Source organism: Drosophila mauritiana, chromosome 2R (genome assembly GCF_004382145.1).
Source record: "Drosophila mauritiana strain mau12 chromosome 2R, ASM438214v1, whole genome shotgun sequence".
In the NCBI taxonomy this organism is placed as follows: Eukaryota; Metazoa; Arthropoda; class Insecta; order Diptera; family Drosophilidae; genus Drosophila; species Drosophila mauritiana.
Window position 1 is genome coordinate 13,512,241 of NC_046668.1, and position 22,305 is coordinate 13,534,545.

At 45.6% G+C, this 22,305-nt stretch overlaps 1 protein-coding gene across 6 annotated transcripts; it reads left to right on the forward strand.

Annotated features, from left to right (window-relative positions):
* The first annotated feature begins 1,356 nt into the window (after window positions 1–1,356).
* LOC117138217 (protein charlatan) lies at window positions 1,357–22,009 on the forward strand. 6 transcript variants are annotated; one of them, XM_033300158.1, is made up of 7 exons: window positions 1,357–1,781; window positions 15,648–15,982; window positions 16,055–16,527; window positions 16,627–17,643; window positions 18,030–18,236; window positions 18,539–18,865; window positions 19,402–22,009. In XM_033300158.1, the coding sequence occupies exons 2-7, from the start codon at window positions 15,761–15,763 to the stop codon at window positions 20,999–21,001; spliced, it is 3,846 nt and encodes a 1,281-aa protein (XP_033156049.1). In that variant the 5' UTR covers window positions 1,357–1,781; window positions 15,648–15,760; the 3' UTR covers window positions 21,002–22,009. The 6 variants fall into 6 exon arrangements, with proteins under 6 accessions (XP_033156049.1, XP_033156048.1, XP_033156050.1 ...); XM_033300157.1 differs by lacking the exon at window positions 1,357–1,781 and adding an exon at window positions 6,412–6,778; XM_033300159.1 differs by lacking the exon at window positions 1,357–1,781 and adding an exon at window positions 6,412–6,778 and having other exon boundaries at window positions 18,548–18,865.
* The last annotated feature ends 296 nt before the right edge of the window (window positions 22,010–22,305 follow it).

A 22,305-nucleotide genomic window follows, 5' to 3' on the forward strand; every position in this document is an offset into this window, starting at 1 on the left:
TGTAAAATTAGGTTAGCAAAGGAGTTTTCGGGTCTGTGGTGTGGGTTATGGGCTATATGGCTGACTATGTGGTCACATGTGCAATTTGATTAAAACTTGGGTGCCACTAAAAAAACTGCTGTCCTCAAGTGACGGAAAAAGTGGAGAAAAAAATGACGAAAATCCAAAAATGAACGTCGTCACGGCTAAGTGGTAGCCATGTTTTACCTGAAATCGTTTTGCCATTCGGTTTTGCGGGTTTGTCAATCTACAGATGATAAAATACTATTTTTTCGTCGGTAGTGTCATTTTTTAATACATCATGTGAACATTATTTAAAACATTTATTAAAATGATATGCAAAGCTTTATTAGTCTTCTTAAAATAAGTGGCACATCAAGCAAGCACCATGTAATGTAGAGGGATATTACTTAAGGACAAAGTTGTATATATAAAGAATTGAAAAAGAAAAGAATTTTAAAAAAAGCGCCAAATACTATTTGACGGAGTTGGCATGACTAAACATTGTACATGCTTATAATCAAATAAATTTGTTTATTGAACGAATATAATCAAATAAACGTATGTAGAAATCGAGGTGGTAACTTAAACTCTACAAGTGTAGAAATTCAGAAAGCAGCTCAAAAATAGTTTGCATTGGGTTAGTGACACAGCTAATGTTAGAATGTAGGGATCGTGTATGATGTAATGTAAAATTATTATAAAATGGCACCGGAAATGTGATTTTTAAAGCGGATAGCAAATTAAATTCAATTTCAATTTTGATGTGATGATTGGGATGGAAATTTTTTTAAGTTAACAAATTTAACGGAATAATTAGATAAGAAAATTGGTCTATAAAAATCAAGTGTTGTTGATTAATTAGTCAAATAATCTATTATCATAATTAATTAATCTATTATCATAATTACAATAATAATTATAAAAATAAATACTATAAGAAATTTTTTGTTTGTGGCCTTTCTTCCGCACTAAGTACACTGAATATTTGAATTTGATGTTCGATGTTTTCCGATGTTTTCGGCGCGACTATCGATACCACGATACCAACAAATAAAAAAATTAAATTTTTATGTATTTTAATATATTCTTTCTCAATTTAAGTCAAATAATAAGTCTATTTATATATTAGAATAATTTTTTCTTAGCTTATTGACAAATTTTTGCGGAGAGTCACTTGTTATGCGTGGGAGCGTGAGCGTTGCGGAATGCGCGCGCTTTTTGTAATTGTGGAAAGCGGAAAAGCGGAGGGGTGACAGAAGAAGAGGCAGGGCGGCGCAGACAGGAAGCTTTTCCCACAATTGCACAACGTCGGAGAGGTATTATTATTACGCGACAGGCAATCGGCGCGGCAACAACAGCAAACTAAGCAACGCATCGCAGACGCAAAAACAAAACTAAATATTACAACATATTTACTTGGCCAAATAGGGGAAGGAGGCACGGGACATTTTCCGCCCAGCCCACCAGCCACCCCCAAAGAGTGGGTGGCGGAGAATCGCCGTAGGATCCGCTCCTCCGCGACCATTCATATTCATTCAGTCACGAAAACTCATTCGGTGTGTGAGTGTTGATGAGGTTAGTTGTGAAACGCGGTCCGTTCTCGTTAAATCGGAAAACCGAAAAGTGCATCAAGGAAATCATTTAACAAATCAGTGAAGTAAATTCATTTCCAGCTGCAAAGGAGAAACACAAATCCACTAAGCAGTGTGCCGCGCGAAAAGAGGCGAAAAAGTGTTGCATACTCCGGGGCTGGCTGCAAAATCTCCGCTAACATGTTGGTAAGTTGGTGAATAAAATATTTTAAAACAAATCGGATCGGAGTAGCATGGAGTATCTATTAATTGATTTTCCTAGGGGGGGCCTTTCCAAATCTATTTTCCAAGCCAAGTGATTTATTGATTTTTCCGCAATGCGTTTGAGTGTGTGTGTGTGCGTATCTTTTTCGGTATGCACTTTTTCCAGAGAAACACCCCACTGGGGGCAGCAACCCCCAACTAAAAAGCGCCAACTTCTATTTTTCCATCATCAATACTTCACACAAACGCACACACACACGTACACAGTGGAATAAAAACAAATGGTATTGGTGTGTGGAGTGGAGCAGGCGCTCTATGCAACGGTATAGCAACCCCCAAACAATGCACAACCCACCCTCTTTCTCGCTCTCGTTTTGGTTTTGAAGGGTATTACTATCCCGCTCTCGCGACAATAGCTCAACTGTTTTGGCATTTGAAAACTAACTGCCGCCCCCACCCCCCCGCACCCACCTATCGTAACCCCCTTGGTTTCTCGCTCCTTGGTGGGTGGTTGTTTTTCACAGCCGGAGCACATCATAAATTTTGTGTCTATAACAATTTTTGTTATATTCAACCACCCCACCCACCGACCCACCACCCCAAAAAGCGACCCACACCCCTTATCAAAAAAGTGCAAAGGAATTGTGTTGCACTTTCGAGAGTTCAACTTCCGTTCGTTCACTCTCGCGCTCTCTGGGAAAATAGAAAATAACGGCACAGGCTTGCGCTCTCTCCAAAGAGAGAGATGCATTTTCATTTCGATTCGATGGGGGGTTTTTGCATATGGTTTTTTGGGGTTTCGGTTTTTATGCAACATATGCGACTACATATGTATGTATATGTATGTAGGAGTTATATAATTTGTATTTGATTATTTTGCCTTTGACGAATTCCGTTTGTGGCATGGCGTTTTCAAATGAAAACTAAAAATGTGTGGTTTTTTGTTGCCATGGGCAATATGGTGAAAATTTGTGGGTGGCAATGTCTGCTGCAGAATGCAAATAACTGCATTCGAGTGCTTTATATATATATATTTATATATATATAAGATTATATTCACACGCACATATTTTATACATTTATATATTATGTGGAAAATGCAATTTGTATGCAGTCGAATTGCACTTGCCCGGGATTATGCCTATATAAATAAATACTATGTACGGGGTAGGGGGATACCGGCAACGGAATTTCGTTTCATGGCGTCTCCATGGATTATATATAGAAATTAGTTGTGTATTTGAAGCTGACAGCTTAATTGCTTTTTACTCGTCGACAAAAATTGATTTTAAGCTCGAGTTAAACGAATCCAAGCACTGGAAAGTGCCTAGAATGCAACGCACATTCCTTTAGATTGGAAAGTAAGGGGTGGAAAACGGAAGCAGACTACAAGACAAAGTTAAGCAAGTTCGTTAAGCAATAACAACTAAATGAGTTCGTTAACCCAAGAATACATGAGAATTGACGAAAACTTTGACTAAAATTGTAAGTCAACATATTAGCGATCACTTTCTTACATTTCAAAAAGAACGTTATGTACTTTTTGAACTTGATTCTTAGGTAGTCAGTACATAACGTGAAAAATGCGTAGCGATCATTTGATTTTATTCTTAGCCGCAAACTGACTATTTCCTGTTGACTTCATTTCATTCACACTCCCCACGCTGATGATGATGATTGAAAAAATCACCCAGGGGCCAAGACCCAGTGACTCACCCGACCGCAAGGCAAGCCAAGCGGAGACTGTACCCAACCCAATGCTCAAAACAAACCCAGTCTCGAAAACACACACACACACACATTCACACTACCCACCCACTCAGACAAAGTGGATTCGAGTTGGGAGTTCGGAGGGAGTTGCGCATGCGTGGCCGTGTCCCACGCCCACCCGTCAAGGGGTGTCTCCACATAGGAAAAACATTTACGGAAATCTAAAGATTTGCTCTTTGAAATGATGTTAGAACTCGCTTGAACTATAGGAAGAAAGAACTCTAAGCTGTAGTATTACATTTTAATCATTTGAATCCTATGTCTTGTATATTTAACAAATGTATATATAGACAGTATGCAAATTTGTTCCAATAATGCCCCCTTTTTTCTCTGTGCATGTTGGATGTGGGATAGTGTACGTATATAGAGGGTGGGAGCGAACTATACAGTGGGAACCAGTGATCGCACAACCACCCCCGGGGTTTCCAAGTTAAATGAGACGTGACAAAGTGCAAGAGTTTCGACCCCTTTGAGAAGTGCCAGGCAGATTTCCTCTTCACAAGTGGCGCCCAAAATGGGAAGCCCTATTCCAGCGCGGAGACTTTCTCCCAACTGCAAAACCGAAGAAGGGCTTCGTCTTCAGGGGCAACAGGTTTTGCTGGCCCGTAGGAAGCCATGTGCTGCTGTAATTGGCCAGGCTCATTACGGGGATCGTTGGTTATATCACAGCTTGCACCGGGCCAAGGATGGACTAACGGGTCCACCCAGGCCCAGTGAGCTCTGCCTCTGAAAGAACCTCTCAGGGGAATTCGAGGTGGCCCACATGTTGTCCACTGACGGCTGCTCACGAACCGGTTCCAGTCCCCAGGCAGCTCCTTTATCCGCGATCATCATCATCTCCATTTCCATCACCACCATCATCATCATCGCCTTGGCCAGCCACTTCCACTTGAGTGGCAATGAAGGCAAAGTAGGGTGCTCAGGCTGCTCCATTTCGAGGGCTAACCTGTTTGCAGTTACCCTTCGAATGAGGTATGTGGATTACATGCCACCTTTCGGTAACTACTTGATTTCTTTCATTTTAAATCTTTAAAGAGCAGTCAGTCATGTGTTTTTAATATAATATAATAACTTTTTTAAGTAACTTAAAACTTTTTAATCCCTACAAATCCACTACTTTCGAATGGTAGGGCATTTTCAGGTCCGCCTGGCCGAATAGACATAATGCATCTTCTTCACCTCATGGCACCATATGCATTTTTGCAGCCACACATCGCTGGCGTTGTCTTCCTTTTGCGGGGGATATTGTACATACATGAGTAGTACGATCAAAATCAGCGTCATCGCAACCTGCAGTAACAACAACTTGGCGACCAAGATGCACTAGAGTCCATTGATTGCCAGTAACTTTCAATTTCATTGAATTGATGCAGTTGTCGTTGTTGTTGCACCGGGAGTTCCCCATTTACATATGAGTCATGCATATAGTAGATATAGGCAAGGCAACTACATGTATATCAGAGATAGTGCAAATTTATAGGCCAGCCAACCCCAAAGGTTGAATGGCAAGTCTTGAACCCGAAATCGAAATCGAATGCGGCTAAAAATCAGCCCACGACGAAAATCGGCGGGCTATGCCACCCATTCGAGGCTGCCATGTGGGTGAATTTGTTTATAAATACAGTGAAACTCCGAAAGTATAAACTGTCCACTTATCATTTATGTGCAAATCAAAATTAAATCTCTAAAAATTGATTTTAAAATCAAAACGAAGAAGTTCGTTTTCAATGAAGCACAAATGTATTCAATTAGTAAAATGCCGGGTTATGGGAGTTCGACTGTGGCTTCATCATGTGTCTACCTGGACCATGTATCGCACGCCCTCCTTCTGGCCATATACCATATACCAAACCCAAAAAAGCCTCTGCCCCGCTAATGAACGCAACAGTCGCAGTCACCTCCTCCTCCTCCTTCTTCTCCTCATCCACCGCCATCACCAGCAACAAAAACAACAACGACGCCAACCCACATGCACGAAGATCATTACCAACCCGAGCGGCGCATAAAAAAAACGTAAGCCAGCAGCAACGGCAACAACAACAGCGAAATCAAGTTGCGCCGTCGCAAACGCAAACTGACCTGGTCCGAAAATTCTACTCTGAAACCACCCTACACGGTTTCCCACTCCCACATGGCACAGTGGGCAGAGTTGAGCAATTGCAAGGTTTAAATGCCGGAACTCTCTGGAAAAACTACTTGGCTATCTATTTATTTTATATAATTTGTTTATCAGGCAGCTCAAAAAAAAACGTTACAAAAAATTTATATTCATTTGCCAAGAACTTGAACTATTGTAGTGCGACGTGAAATGTTTATTATTCAATAAGTCGGTACAAATTTCCCACTGTGCGACGCCGGCCCACACACAATAACTGAAGAGCGGGAGAGAGACAGCAGAAGCAACAACAAACGACTTGAATGAGCGGGTGGCTTGCCTTGCCGCCTGTTTGTTGCAATTTCTCTTTTATGCGATCATTCGTTTGTAAGGTGGCCACTTGCATAGTGGGCTTGAAACATAAATATTCTTTGGGGCTTACTAACAGTTTTAAATATCGCTTAAATAATTTATTAATACTAATAATATTAACGAATCAACTAAATTTAAAAAACCCACTGTTTAAAACCTAAACAAAAATCATTTAATTTTACTACCGGAAAATTTAATATTTAATATTTTGCAAAAACGCTTTTCATTTTGCTTAAAGTGTTCTCAAAAGGGTTGTTTAAAATATTGTATATGCCTAGCGTATTAATATTTTAACTGGATAGCGAATCCACCGCACATCGCCCCACTGTGCGCTGCTTTGTGCGTCGGCATTGCCGGCGTCATCGTTTGTTGTTTCCATCTCAGTCTGTTGGAATTTCTCGTGGTGTGCGGTTCGGTCGTTCTCGCTTTCCTCCTTCATCGTGCTTGGAATTGACTTTGTGCGGCATTTTTATAAGAATCATTGCAACGCGTGGTTTTCCTGCGAATTTTGGCACGAGTTCTTATTAAAAATATATACAGCGAAAATCCCCGCTGATTGTGCGTGATTGCGTTTCAATTGTAACTAAACTGTTGTAATTAAACAGAAGTGAACAAATTGTGAACAAACAGTGACTGTAATTCAAGGAAAACAACACAAGCCGGCTGGAAGGCCTAAATCGGAAAGGGAGAGCAATGGCCATAGGGCCAACTGGAAATAACTAATACTGATCAGCATAAAAAGGTATAATATAATTGTTAGTGACTTCAACATTAAGGGGAATTAATTATTTTCGGGGAAGTTTGCTGCATATAATTAATGGAGCAGACCCAAAAGCCAAAACCGAACCCACACAATCTGCGAGCCATCGAGAAATCACCTCGAAGGCCATGTGCCAAGCCCAACAACCCACAGGTAGCTAGGCCCAGAACCGGTTACCCAATTTCCAATTATAAACCAAAAAACCGAGCCACTCCAACGCCCCACAATAAAAAAAAGAGGGAAAGAGCAGTGGGCACCCCTTTCCTGAAAAATGAGACCAAAGATCCCAAATGCGACGCCGCGAGGGGCTCAAAAAGAAAAGAAATCGAAAGAAACCCACCACCACCAATCCTTGCTCATACTCCCCCTCCTCCGACACCTTCGCCTCCTTTGCCTCCTCCCTCATTATCCTACTTTCTTCGCTGCCCTGCTTATCATCTTCGCAGACACACACGCACACAGTGAGAAATCTTGCCTGCCTTCTTCTATTCGTTCTGCTTTGTCACATGTTCCTCTTCCTTTCCCTTTCACCCTGTTGCGCGCAGAAGGAGGAAAAAACCGTGGTGTGGGTAGGGAAGGGGAGGGAGGCGACTGACCGTCGCGACGCCCGCTGTTTCAAATGGTGATTTCTTGTAGGTTCTCATTTTGGCGTGGCTCTTGTCCCCTCTCCCTTCCCGCTGCTTTATCACTTCGTCTGTCTCTCCCACACTCTCCCTTTGCATTCTGATGAATTTTTTACACCCACCCATCGATAGCGACTTTTGCATTCAACCTACTCGCCTCCTCCCTCATTTCCCCTCTTCGCTATGTTGCCGCCCCCACTGGCAGTCGCCCTCTATTATTTGCTTGTTCATTATGGACTCATCTTCGTGGTTGGCTCGCCTTCGAAGGAGTTGTCATTGGAACGATCGGTTGGAAAAAGGGTTGCCATTGGAAAACTTCATGTTCCCGTGGGGGAGATGAAAATCAACACGCACGCAATAAAACATAATTCCATAATTTAATCACAAATGTACTTACGTTAGTAAATGTAACTTATAGCGAGTTATAAATACTTGTTGATATGAAAAGCAAAGAAATCACTTGTATTTTTTCTTTTTTTAAATTCAGCTTAAACAGAAAACTTTCAAACTCGCAAATTTGGCTTCGGCCTGTATTGTTAAATACTGAGTTCTGTCTAAATAATCAAGTTTCAAATCAAACATTTTAATTTTCTGCGAAGTTCTCTTTCTGCAAGATCCGCTTTCTGCTAAATCAAATAAATGTTATATGTAAATACTTGTTGATAACGTGGGGGAGTTGTGGAACTAAAGTTTCTAGAACTCAACCGTATTGAGTCATCTGCCATCTTACTTTTGCGTCCGCTGCACCGACCCTCCGCTTGTTATGTTACTGCCAACCCACGCTTGGCTTCCTCCCCCCGCCACTCAACTTCGACATTCCCATGGAAAAAGCGACCCCAAAAAAAGGGCAAAAATAAATTACGCACTTCCCGTCGTCGGTGGTAGAGCAATTTTATGCAGCCAGGGGAGGGAGGGTGAAAAGAGGGGATGGATGGTACCTGCCCGTGTCGCAAAGAGGGTTGTTGTGCTGCACCGATCCCGATACCGATCCCAATCCCGATTCCCAATCCCTAAACCGATCCTATGCCAATGCCTATGCCCATGCGATACGACGATGGTGATGCGACCCCAGTGAGGCAGCAATCTCACCGAAAATCACATAGGAATTTCCTGTTACACCCGCCCCCTGCCCGAAAGTTACCTGCCCTCGTCTCCGCGCTCCTCGCTTACCTGTTTTCTCCCTCCCGCTCTCTGCAGCAGCTGTTTGTTTTGCGGCTTTCAAGGTTTCTACTTTTTACCTGTTGGCGTCAGTCGGTTCGGTTCGATTGGGATTTTGAATCGGATTCGGCATCGGAGTTCGTCCCCTTTCGCAGCACAGCCACCCCATTGCGTAGGATTCATTCCACTTCTTATGTGTATGTACATATCTCACTTCTTTGTTCGCTTTGGGTGGGTGGGGTGGAACTACCAGGTGGGAGGGGGGAGACTTACTCACATCTTCTTCTCCATTTCTTTTGTTGGCCCAAAAGCGGGCAGAGTCGATCCAAACCGAGCCGAACCGAACCGAAAATCTTTTGGGCGTCTTGAGTTTTGGTTGGTCTCGTTTTTGCTTTTGTGCCCGGCGATCATCATTATCTTCGTTTCGCTGGCTCATTCTATGGCACCACCACCACCACCACCGCCACCAGCCACTCCTCCTACTACAATTTGCCTAAAAAACCCCAACCGTTTCGACCGTTTTTCAATATTCAACGAAACCGAACCAAAATAAAAAAAAATAAGAAGAAACTCAGAAAATGATGGTGGCGAAGAGGAAGAGCACGACAGACGGCGACGATGTCTGCTTGAAGGTTGTTGTGAAATTTCATTATGGGTCTGGGTCTGTCTCCTCGCCTCCACCTCCCACTGCTTCCTCCTGGTACTCGTACTCCTACCCCATCCCGAACCCAACCAAGCCCCACCCCCACCTCGGCCTCCTACTCCTCTGATTGCCTGCTGCTGTGCATGTGGTTGTTGTTATTTTTTTTTTAAGAGGCGTCCAGCGTCAACATTTCAGCGAGGGGTTTCGGTTTTTGGGTTGGGTTGGGTTGTCTTGGCTATATGTATTATACACGAATACGGATAGGCTGGCCCACGGATTGGGATGGTATGATGATGGCTGCTTGGGCTGTGGCATTTCTCGTGTGTAGGTAGGTGGTTTCTCGGAAATCCATTTGTTCATATGATAACCCAAAGAGTACAACACGAAACCCAACCGGCTGTGAGGCGAAGGAGGCGCAGTCATTTGCTGACGGTCCAGAATTGAAGCTTTCAACCCGATCGCCATTTCAAAGCGCGGATGGGTGTATGTGGAAGCCCTGTGAAACTAGGGAATCTACCATCTATGAGAGTTTGTGTGCTGAGATCAGATAAATCATTCAAAGGAATTTATCTGTATACCCCAGCCCTACTTGGCGATAGATTCAACTAGAAAGTCACACCTAAATGCATCCTCTTCAAATTCAGAATCCAAATCCATTCATCATGCTCGTATGTATGTATCCTGGAACCTCCTTCTACTCCTCCTCCTCTGAAGGATCGCATCCGTTGGTCCGCAACAAAAGCAACAGGATCGGCACTTAAAACCCCACTCCACCCCGCACAAACCCAAATCCCCTCAGCCACCCCAACCACCGGCAAATGGCAGCTGCAACCTGCAGCCCAACGGGGCAACCCTAAAAGTGATCTCTACTCTGGGCAGCAGGTTGTTGTCGGCCTGGATTGCAGTTGAGAAACGAAGCGGCAAGACGGAAAACCACCCCTAAAAAGGGAATGGAAAACATGGCACAAAATTGCTACCCCATGGATGATCGGACACCGAGCACATGTTGCATGCGGCAAAGATTTCACCAGAAAAGGAGCAGATCAGGGAGGGTGCATCTGACACGGCTTGGACTTAGGTCTCTCAAGACGACCCCTGAAGTCCTCAAGGCGAAGGACAGACGAACATGTGCAACGTCTGCGCCTGCATTTCTGTACCTTCTGCATGTATTTCACTTTATTATTTTTCGTTTTTTTTTTTTGCTGGCTAGCTGGCCATTTTATGAGGGCGCGCACCTGCCAACAGCTGCCGCCGCCGCCGCCGCAAAAGATGAGGAAAGTAAAGGCGGGCAATCATAGCCAAAAGCTATGGTCGCTGACTTGTTTTCTGGGCCTGCCCTTGAAGCCGTCGCACGCCCACCGCCAGCAGATGAACCACCCAAAAAGAAGAAAAAAAAAAACTAAATACAAAAAATTGGAATGAAGCAACAAACGAAACCAGCTCCGAAGACTTTTGGGCCCAAAAGCAATTTGCTTTTGTTGTCTGCTGGCCGGCCATCATCCGCCTCGAACAACCTAAAAACAAGCTTAAAGAGAAGACGCCAAAAAAAAGTATAGTAAGAAAACAAAGAAGAAACAGCAGCAGCAGAAGCAGCTGCCATCGCATCGTGGCCACAAAAAGTACCACCTGCCGCCCATATACATGTCGCCACAACCGCTGTCCTTTGTTCGCCGGCAGCCCCATTAACCCAAGGATATGCCACCATGGGAATGGGAATGGGAAAGGAAGTGTTGGGAAAACGTGCGTCCTAGGGATACAATTCAATTTTGTTTGGGGCAGAAAGGGAGAAAGTCCTTATGGAAATACTTAACTTGCTCAGCTACAGCTACTAGATTTGGTTAAATTTGCTTCAAAAGGTTACCATCTTTGACCCAATGGCATTATTAATGGCCAATTTATTCAAAACAATCAACACGCAATCCGTTAACGGGGATTCCTCGACGATTTTTCTAATGACATCTAACTAAGATAGAACATTTACGATGAGTAATGGGTTTATTTCGCTAGGAAGCCAGTTGTTTTTAAGCATGTGCTTTAAAAATTATATTTTAAGCTTGAATCTTCCTTAAAATGAAAATGGCAAAAGAAACATAGAGCCGTGGGCCAACGAATGCAATCGATGACAACAGCTACTACGGCCCACACAGATACGCGCTTAGCTCACCTCGCCCCATCCCAGCGAGCCACCCACTCGCCAACCCCCTCGTAGCCCGCGCCCTCTTCCACTCCCCCTTCCCCTTCCATTATAGCCACCCAGCTGCGCCTGCGTCGCTGTCGCCGCCGCCGATTTTTGGTTGGTGGGCGTTGAAAAAGGCGCGGGTAGCTGAAATAAGCAGCGAGAATACCGTTGGCAGTCGCCGTTGCTTCGGCTTTTGTTGGGGCCTTTTGCTGTTCGGTGTTAATTTGGCTCGCATATAAAATCTTCGATTTTATTCCGTGGAATCGGTTGGATCATTGGGACAGCTGCGGTCAGTTGGATTGGACATACGATGGTGCTGCTAGACACCCACCCACCGTTGATGATTAGTGGTTGCTGCCAAATACTAATGGCACAGTGGTTTAAAATGTGTTTGAAAACAGGGTATATGCAATTTTTTAGTTTTTTAAAATATATATTTAAGTCCAGTAAGTCATAAATTCGCATTGCACAGTTCGCAGTCCGGACCGAACTGTAAATGGACTTGTGGATGGAACCCGTAGAATAGCGCTTCAGTAATTGACGACTGCTGCACTGGGATGCGAGTAACGTCCTCGTGCAGCTCCACCCGTCCCATCCCACTGTGCGTCATCGGCTAAAGCGTTTTTTAATAACTGCGTGCTGGTCGCTCGCCAAGTTGGTGGTTACCATGGCTGGGTTGGGAGAGGGGCAGGGGTCAGGAAGGAGGTGAGTGGAGCTGGGTGGAGGGATTGTGTTAACATGTCATTAGCTTGGTGGCTTCGTCCGCTGTTGTGTCTGCTGACTCTGCTGTTGCTGCTGGTACTCCGCCCCCATCCCGTCGGCCCCCTCCCACCGGAACGCCCCCTCTGCGGTCGCGCTTGTGGCCTTTCACCGCAACAACAAGTAAATGTTGTGGCTCACCCTGAGCTGCCAGGTCGCCAGATTGCCAGATCGCTTGGCCCAACCCACGGGTGTTAAAAACTGTGTGCATAACTCTACAGGCCGACTTCTACAGATCTAACTTCCTAAAAAAAAAATCGAAAAACTTTTGAATATGAAATAAAACTAATTATCATCTTAAATAACTTTTCAGCATGTAAAGATCTGCAACTTTTCCAAAACTCTTTTGGCTCTTATCAAAATTTTATTTTAAAATTTCACTCATGTTCTGAAAAATGATGCTAGAAAGAATACCCCATGTACAACTTAGTGAATCTTCACTGTACTGCAATTGGCACTTTGATGACCGCCCTCGCCTAGAGGCTATAACATTTGATTAGTCTACGCTTTAAATAATTATTGCAAATACCCAAAAAAAAACCCACCAAATTAGATCCAACAAAAACACCCCACTGGCACCCAAAAAAGGGAGAGCCAATAATGCGTTTACCGTTACCAGTTGCCCGGCATCTGCGAAAATGCAACATCTGCCAATAGTGAGAAAGAGAAAGAAAAAGAGAGTGGGGGGATCAAGCGCGCTCTCACTTATTACGTGAGAGCCAAAGACAGCGAAAATTCCCCCAACCGGCATTTTTCAGCTGCCCAACCGGTTTCTCTCTGCCTTCTCTCTCTCTCGCGCTTTTTCTTGCTCTCACAAACTCCCCCAAGTTGGCGTCTGTTTGCGCACCCACCACAATTTGGCGTCGACTGCGATCGCTGTTCTGATGTGCGCGTGGTGTGTTGCTGTTGTTGTTGTTTTTGTAAATTGATTTTGTTGCTGGCCTGCGCGCCCATTTTCAGCCCACTCTCGTTATTGTTGTTGTTGTTGGTTTTCTGCTGCCGTCTGTTATTAGCAAAGCGGATGTTGTTGTTGCTGCTGGCAGCAGAAGCAGAAACAGCCACAGCAACAAAAAAGCAGAAAAGGGGGAGGCACAGCACCCACACGCGCGCTTTTGCTGTTGGCAACGCATGACACTTTCCGCTTTTTTTCCCCCATTTTGCTGTTGTGTTTTTATTTTTCTGTTGTGCTGTGTGTGTCTCGCCCACAACAGTTGACCCCTTGACGGCGGCTTATCAAATTCAGGGGGCGGCGGTGGGGTGTCGCAAATTGATAGAGATCTTGGGAGCGGTTGGAAATTTAACTTAACGAACTTGTCTAACTCGATCTTATGAAGGCAATACTAACTGTAAGTTTGTTTAAGTTCCTTTTGTGTTGGGATTTGTTATCGGAAAAAAATGATAAGCAATTTAATAATTTGTTGTCATTACGAAATAGAGGGCATATATGTAATTTACCCAATATTAAGATTTTAAACAGAAATATACAATGGGTATAAAGGTGACTCCTTTCAGTAAGCCTTTCCTTTGTGGTATATAACTGGTTTGCAGACCCACACTTGCACTTTCCTTGCCCATCTGCGATTTTTCAGATCCCCAAATGGAGCTTATGGCGCGGCATGATCTTGAGAGCGTGGCCAAAGTCAAGCGGCAACCACCACAATGGCAGCAACAAAGACGTGCCCTTGGCTTGAGAAACCACACGCAGAGAACTGAGTGAGGCCAGACCAGCAGATCAGGGCAGATCCCCGAGCCGATCCCCAGAGCCATAGACCCCCAGACTTCCCGAAACACTCGAACTTGAACAAACAACGAACGCAACAACAACAACAACAACAACAACAACAACAACAACAAACGCCCCCATGGCGGCAGAAAACACCAGCAACACCCCACTGTAAAAAGCACACGAAGCATAAAAATCAAATATGCAAAACTCAGATACGAAATATGAACTGAAAAGAGACGAACAGAAACAGGCTGTCGATCGGATTGGATCGGATCGGATTGAATCGGAACGGATCTCGGGACTGGGAACGGTCGTGTAGGTGTGTGGGTGGTGCTGTAGGTGCTGTTGGTGGTGCGATGACATGGCAGCGGGGTGTCTTGGGCTGGGGCCAACAGTGGGTGTGTGGGTGGGCGCAGCCGTTGGCGCTGGGCCGTAGAACGTGCCCAGGGCCCAGCGGCAAATCGAACACACGCTTTTTGTCGCCACAGAGTGGCAAAAAAACCGTTTCTTCTCAAAAAAACAGGGCGCAGCAACATGTGGCCAAGAAAAATATTAGCCACTGATAAAAATGCCACACTTAGTAGCTTTTCAGCATCTTACAACATTTCCGAGGATGGTGAAATTTAATCGTGAAACAAACCAAAAACTGATAACCTTTAAAACTGCCCAGTTCACTATATTCACTCAATAACAACGTCTTGGCAAATATTTTTTCTCAGTGCATAGAAAGAGGTAGGAACGTCTAGCACAGCCCACACCCACCCACCGCACAACAAAAGCGCCGCCAAAATAAAAAAAAAATGCCGCGATCGTTTGCAGTTTGTCTCTCCGTGCGGATGATGCTGGGCTAGTGATGTGGATGATGATGATGATGCTAGACCCGTCGAGAGGAAGACGATCAATGGGTTTTTGGGTTGGTTCGTTAGTTGGGCACGTCAAGGTGGCAAATTTATTAATTTATGCAGCTGGGACCCCAAAAAGAGAGTCGAGTGTGTGAGTGTTGCTGTGCACTAAACAACTGGTTCAGGCGACCAATGTTTCAGTTTGTTTCTTCAAAGAGTCAAAGTATTACATATTTTAAACTGCTAGTCTATAGTTCTTAGTTGTGCTGTCTTGGCAACCACTTAAACATAACGCTTTTCAATTTTTGTGACCTGACACCCGACATCGGTGGTCCAAAAATCAAAGATTCGTAAACAAAAAACGCGCTCGAAAGCATTTCTGGCTGACTCAGCGATGCTGCGTCAAATCGAAATCCAAGCCCAATGCCCAATGCCCACCGAAACCAAAGGCAAAACCCCCCACGCAAGCGGTCCCAAGGCAGACCGGTACCACCCCCTTGCCACCCGACACAGCTGCCTCTCCTTTCCCATAAAATCAGAGTTGGATGTGTCAGCAGTCGTTTCCCACCAGTGACGTCGTTTGGCGGGAGGCGTTGGGTATTTTGGTACCGGATGTGGCTCTAAGATAGTTGGATTTATTAAAGCTACTCTTCCCTGCTGTTGCTGTGAAAAAACCCAAGGCATTTAGATTTGAAAAACTGCATACGAATTCTTTTAGTGGCAAGGGACGCGATTTTGAACAAGGTTTATTGATCTTTCTTTAAGAAAGTGGGAAACTTAAACTGGTTTTAGTCTTATTTACTCTAAAGACTCTAATCGTTAATGGAATTAATCAGCCTCTTTTTTAAATCTTAAAAATTGTTTTAAAGAAAGTATCCGTTTACTCATGAACATCCGCCTTCTCTCTCGGCCATTTTTCAGTTCTCGGCGAGTGGACGTGGAGGCAACAGCAATAGCAGCAGCCTCCGCCCCCTGAAAGCAGCAGCAGCAGCACCCCCGCTAGCCAAGGCCGACGGCAAAGTGAAGCACCTGCAATGGCCACACTAATACCAGTGAACGGCGGCCATCCAGCAGCGAGCGGACAATCCTCCAATGTGGAGGCGACATATGAAGATATGTTCAAGGAAATCACACGCAAATTGTACGGCGAGGAGACCGGAAACGGTTTGCATACGCTCGGCACGCCGGTGGCGCAAGTGGCCACCAGCGGGCCAACAGCGGTGCCCGAGGGCGAGCAGCGCTCCTTTACAAATCTGGTAAGTAAGATGACGAAGCTGAATCCAAAAGAGATGTATCTAACGGAACCCTTTACTATTTTCCCCGTTCAGCAACAACTCGATCGCTCGGCAGCGCCCAGCATTGAATACGAGTCCAGTGCGGCAGGCGCCTCTGGCAACAACGTGGCCACCACCCAGGCCAATGTAATCCAGCAACAACAACAGCAGCAACAGCAAGCGGAGTCGGGCAACTCCGTGGTGGTGACGGCCAGCAGTGGGGCGACTGTGGTGCCGGCACCCAGTGTAGCGGCCGTTGGTGGCTTCAAGTCCGAGGATCATCTGAGCACTGCCTTCGGGCTGGCAGCCCTGATGCAGAACGGCTTCGCAGCCGGCCAGGCGGGTCTGCTGAAAGCCGGCGAGCAGCAACAGCGCTGGGCTCAGGACGGATCTGGTCTGGTGGCGGCCGCAGCGGCGGAACCACAACTCGTACAATGGACCTCGGGCGGAAAGCTCCAGAGCTACGCTCATGTCAACCAGCAGCAGCAGCAGCAACAACAGCCGCATCAGAGCACACCCAAGTCCAAGTAAGTGTCTAGAAAGTGTTTTCTATTATGTATTGAAAATTGAGAAAAATATTGGTCAACTATGGTTACTTACGTTTTAAAACTTCTCTCTACCCGTAGAAAACACCGTCAGGAGCATGCGGCTGAATTGATCTACGCCAGCCCCTCCACATCGGCCAATGCGGCCCAAAATCTGGCCCAATCCACACCCACCTCAGCGCCCAGCAACAGCAGTGGCGGCAGCACCAGCTCCTCCGGCGGAGGAGGCGGTCGGAAGAAGGCAGCTCAAGCGGCTGCAGCCGCCGCTGCCGCGAATGGAGTGCACATCCAGAAGCGTTACGCCTGTACGCACTGTCCATACTCGACGGACCGGCGGGATCTGTACACCCGGCATGAGAACATCCACAAGGACGAGAAGCCCTTCCAGTGCTATGCCTGCCTCAAGCAGTTCAACCGAGCCGATCATGTCAAGAAGCACTTCCTGCGCATGCACCGGGAGCTGCAGTACGACATTAACAAGACCCGGCGACATGTCTCCGCGGGCAGTGGCTCCTCGGGCAGCGGGTCCTCTGGAAGCGCTTCTCATCACTCCGGCGGCCGGGGAAATGTGACCATTAACTCGGCGGGCGTTAATATAGACAATGCCTTCTTGGAGGCCCAACGACATCCCACCTCGAGCAGTATGAGCATTGTGGAGACCATCGAGGCAGTGGCCTCGGCAACCGACATGCCGCTGGCCCAGCTTAAGCAGGAGAAAATGGACGATGGGGCCGGTGTGGTATTGCCCCTTCACGTGGGCGTTATGCAGCAGCCGGTGGCCAGCTCGAGTTCCGGCAGCAGTGGCAGTCATGGTGGCAATGGAAACGGTGGCAGCGGCTCCGGCCTGCTGAAACCAAAGCGCGAGAAGCGCTTCACCTGCTGCTACTGCCCGTGGTCTGGAGCGGACAAGTGGGGTCTCAAGCGGCACCTCAATACGCATACAAAGCCCTTCGTTTGCCTGCTCTGCGATTACAAGGCGGCGCGTTCTGAGCGCCTGGCCACCCATGTGCTAAAGGTGCACAACAAGCGGGCCTGCAGCAAGTGCTCTTACTTGGCGGACACGCAGGAGGAGTACCAGGCTCACATGAGCGATGTGCAGTAAGTATACGCCGTTAAACCGTGTCCCTTTCCTGTATCCTTGCAGTGGATTTGGATATCAATGCATTTAGGGAGCAGACAATGTAATAAGTTGCATCCACTCCTGATTCCGTGTGTCCGCATGTTTTGAATAAGCAAGTTAAAGATTAAACAAAAGGCTTTAACCATCTGTTGACTATAAATGTCACTCATTTGATTGCCACATCCAACTGCACGGATACCTAAAGCTTCGGTTAACCGAATCTAGCCTGTCCCTCTCGTTTGTCCTGGGAATTACGAAAAACTCTAAACAGCTTTTGAACTCTCTTTCGCCCCACTTCTCTGGCTACCCCCCAAAATCCCCGGACGTTCTCTATATCTAAACATAAATACCCTGATCTGATCAGTCCGCACGATAATCGGCCGGCGCGCAGCGGCAACGGCAACCAGAGCGGCGGCAGCAGCAGCGGCAATAGCAACGGCAACGGCGGCGGCAATGGCAACAACAATGCCAATGCCGGAGGCCACAGCCAGAACCTCAATGTGCTGCGAACTATTGGCAACAGCCTGGTGGCCAACAACCAGCTGAACACCTATGCCGGCAATGCTTTTGGGTAACATTCTCAGACCGCCCTGCCCCATTCAAAAATACCAAACCAAACCAAAAAAAAAAAAAAAAAAAAAAAAAAACACCAAGCAATCCCTCCCAAAAACAAAACCAACACATCCCAAAAAACCAAAACCAAAAAAAAAATTACAAAATACAAAAACCCAACCGAGCGCGCACAACGTTCCTAACTCTAGTTACTACCCTCGTTCTCTCGTTCTCTCGACTCTCGATTCCCACGACATCCCCACCATGATCACCACATCTCCACATCACCATCGACCACCACTTCACCACCATTTCGGTTAGCTCGTCCAGTGGCAATGTGGGAAATGCGAATGGAGGCGGCGGCGCCGTAACCATCTACACCACCACCACCAATGAGGGCGTGGCCGGCGGCGGAGGAGGCGGTGGCGGCGGCATAAGCGGCAACATTTCCGGCGGCGGACCGCTCCAGGAGATCATCGTGAATCCCTCGTCGATGGTCGGCTGGCGGCTGAGCGCCAACGGTTCGCTGATACCGCCGCACGATCTGCTAACCGGCGGATTGCCAAATGCAGCCACGCAAAAGCGCGGCTCGGAGCGATTGTTTCAGTACCTCGAGGCCGAGGGCAGCGATCCGGAGGACTATGCGCGGTATTTGGATAACCCAATATATCCCCGATCCATTGCGTTTTCGTTGGTTTTCACTCAGTTTCCTATTTTACATATATACTTATTTCCGTGTCTTAAGCGTGCTTATCTAATGCTTTAAGATTCATCTTCTGCATAATTTCCCGAGAAGTTTACTTATTCGTTTCCGTTGATATTGGTTTTTAAGTTTCACAAAATTGGTCATCGTGTTTATAAACCACTTTGCAAATTCTAATCGCTTGTGTTTTATCACACCCATTTCACATTGTTTACGAAACCCTTGTTTGAATGTCCACTGATTAAAAAAATGTTTTGTTTTGTTTGTACCTTTCTTAATAGTTGGTTTCAGGCTCCACAGTTTCTTTTTGTATGTTCCCTATTTATGTTTTTCTTTTGTTGATATAACCATTTTATTCAGTGGCTCATCTGAATTTCACCCTCAGTTAAAGTTTATTTGCCACCTGTTTTGTTTATCTTCGTTTATATACCAATATCATAATAATCAATCTAATATATTGTTTATTCACTTATCCTTGCAGTCTGCTAAAAATGGACGCCATTAGTCGCAACACCGCTTCGGTCGCTCAGGATTTTCATAAGGCGGGAGGCGTGCACGAGTTGAAAATACCAGCCAATCATCAACTCCTGTTTAACAATAAACTGCCTTCGCAATGGACGACACGAGAGGCTGCTGCACTGCTGTACAGCCTGAGCAACATGGGTGGCGGATCCGGCGGCTCCGTTTCCGGTTCCCAGCGCCAAAAGTTTGGCATGCGAGCGCGACAACATTCCACCGGCGAGGATGACGAGAATACACCATCGTCTGCATCTTCGTCGAGCTTCTCTGGCGATGAGTTCAATATGAGCGCCACATCGCCACTAAAGCTGTCGCGTCATGCCATCAAGCTGGAGAAGATGGATGAAATGGACGCCAAGGATATGGGACCCACCAAGGCGATGATGGCAACGGCATTTCTAGAGGCGGCCAACTACGAGCAGACGGCCATCGAGCTGCTGGCCAGCAAACGGAAGATCAAGGTCGAGAACGACAACGATGAGGACCAAGAGAATCAGCAGCATCAGCCCCATCAGCAACATCACAGCCAGCAGCAGCAGCGATTGCAGCTTATTAAATCGTCTCCCGCGTACAAATTGAACAACAACAATAACAACAATAGCAACAACAACAACTACTACAAGGACAAGTCATCGCACAGAAATGCCGTTCACCATCATCGCCAGGATGACAAGGAGAACAACAAGACCAAGTCACCAGGCGCAGCAGCAGTAAGTGTTGCAGCTGCGGCAGCAACATCGCCGCCGAGCATCAGCGGCCACAGCAACCAGACTCCGTTCCTCACCCAAATGGAGTACCAGAATCTCAATCGCATTGGCACCCAGTTCCAGAACTACGTCAAGGACATTATCAACAAGTACTATGCGGCAGAGACGCCACTGATGCTGGCCGCTGCAGCAGCTGCTTTGCCCACGGCCACGACTACAGGTCAGCAGCAACAGCCAGAGCTGGACATTGAGAACCTGTCGCCGAGCAAGCGTCGTCGTCTGCTCAGCGAAACGGAGGAGTACATCGAGTATCTGCGGAACAAGGAGGACATAACCCTGACCATTGCTCCAAAGGTTCAGCCACCAGCGCCGGTGACATCTCTGCTTAAACGGCAGTTGGATCTCAGCACACCTCGTCGGAGTCCCAAGAAGGCGGCTCCGGCCCACAGCAACAGTGCCTCGAATGCGTCCCGCAAGTCCCTCAACCAGTTGGCCACTCTGTTGCCACTGCTTGCGGATGCGGCCAGTCAGCAAGAGTATCTCGCTGCACCGCTGGACTTTAGCAAGAAGTCCAGCTCGCGCAAGCAGGCGCAGCCAAAGAAGATCCGCTTGACGCCCGAGGCGGTGGTCACCTTACTGAGGGACAAGTACCTCAATCGCATGGTGCGTCAGCGTTTGGGCTGCCTCAAGTGCAACCAGTCGCGTAAGAACAGCTCCATCAGCTTCAACTACCACACGCTGGGATCGCTGGCTCTGCACAAGTATTGGCGACATGGATCCTCATCAACTAGGAGAGAGAAGCTGCAGGCAGCTCTGCAGAAGAGGATTAGCCGAGGACAGGCGGACAAATGCTAATGTGGTCGTGTAGTTTTGGTTCTATTTTATTCGCTTAAGATTAGAAAATGTTTGCTTGCCATATATGGAATGCATTAGGCATTTGACATTGAAAATTATTTAAAAAATTGCATTTAATTTTTTAAATTTTAAGTTGTGATGTACCTGAAATATGATTTCTCTTAAACAAACAAAAAATACTTAAAGCAAAAAACAAACAAACACAATTCATGCAAACGGTCTCGAAAGCGCTTTTGCAGCCGACTGCAAATGAATTTCATTATCTTAGTTGTACGATTGAGCTATCTCACAAACACACCCCACTCACAATGAACATTTACACACGGATATTTAACTATTTAGTAACTTACCTGGAATGAGCATTTATCAAATGTGTCCCCCAGCCCCTGATTTTCACATCCACCTCCACATCCATTTGTATTTGTATTCGATTGAATGAAATGTGAAGTAAAAGCTTTAATTTGCCATTTACAAAGCTTCAGTTAAGTTACGAGTAATGATTGCCATCTTTTTACACCTAGCATTTAGTCGTCTAGTTACCCTAGTTTATGGATTAATTTATGAACTGCAAACGCGAACCTCATCGAACCCTTTGCCTTACTTATCATTTAAGCTTTAACGTGAATGTACATTTACTTTAAGTTGATTTAGTTACTCCTCGGAGCAGCAGTCACGCCCACAATGCCCACAAAAAACAAAACGAAACAAAAAGCATTATAAACGCAAAACGTTTTAAATATGAAAAACCAAACGTCTATAAATATTAACAAAACGAAATGAACAAAAACTATATTACTGTACGTGTAGATGTATTCATGATTTTATCTGAAAAGCGCGGAATAGAAAGTCGGCGAGAACAAGATGGAAACACAAGAACAACTTACAAAATACTCAAAGAACATGGATAGAATACAACTTTTTACCACACTGAACAAGAAATATTTGACTGAAAAGTGTCGGGGGAAGATATGACATATGAATAAAGGTATAAACAATTTTAGTGTAAAATGTGTGTTTTTGCTAAATGTGGTAAACTAAAAGAAAACTTAAATTTATTACACAAAACTAAACTAAAGCGTAAACGAAGAGAAAATTCTTAAGTAAAGTAAATTTTTGGATGACAAGCCATTTAGACAAAATTTTTGAGACGAAAAAAGACATTTATAAGAAAGGAAACAAAAAGAACAAACCGAATTACTTTAAATTTTATTTAAGCAATGAATTTGCAAAAAATAAAAGGTATAATTACAATAAATGTAATGTGAGTGTTTTTAGTTTAAAATTATATATTTCCAAAACATTCA

What these genes read in the sequence shown, in the direction of transcription:
- LOC117138217 (XM_033300158.1), top strand. Translation starts at nt 15,761, where the DNA reads ATGGCCACACTAATACCAGTGAACGGCGGCCATCCAGCAGCGAGCGGA. An exon ending in CAGAGCACACCCAAGTCCAA is followed by an intron (nt 16,528 to 16,626) that starts GTAAGTGTCTAG and finishes CTCTACCCGTAG; the next exon opens with AAAACACCGTCAGGAGCATG. An exon ending in GCTCACATGAGCGATGTGCA is followed by an intron (nt 17,644 to 18,029) that starts GTAAGTATACGC and finishes TGATCTGATCAG; the next exon opens with TCCGCACGATAATCGGCCGG.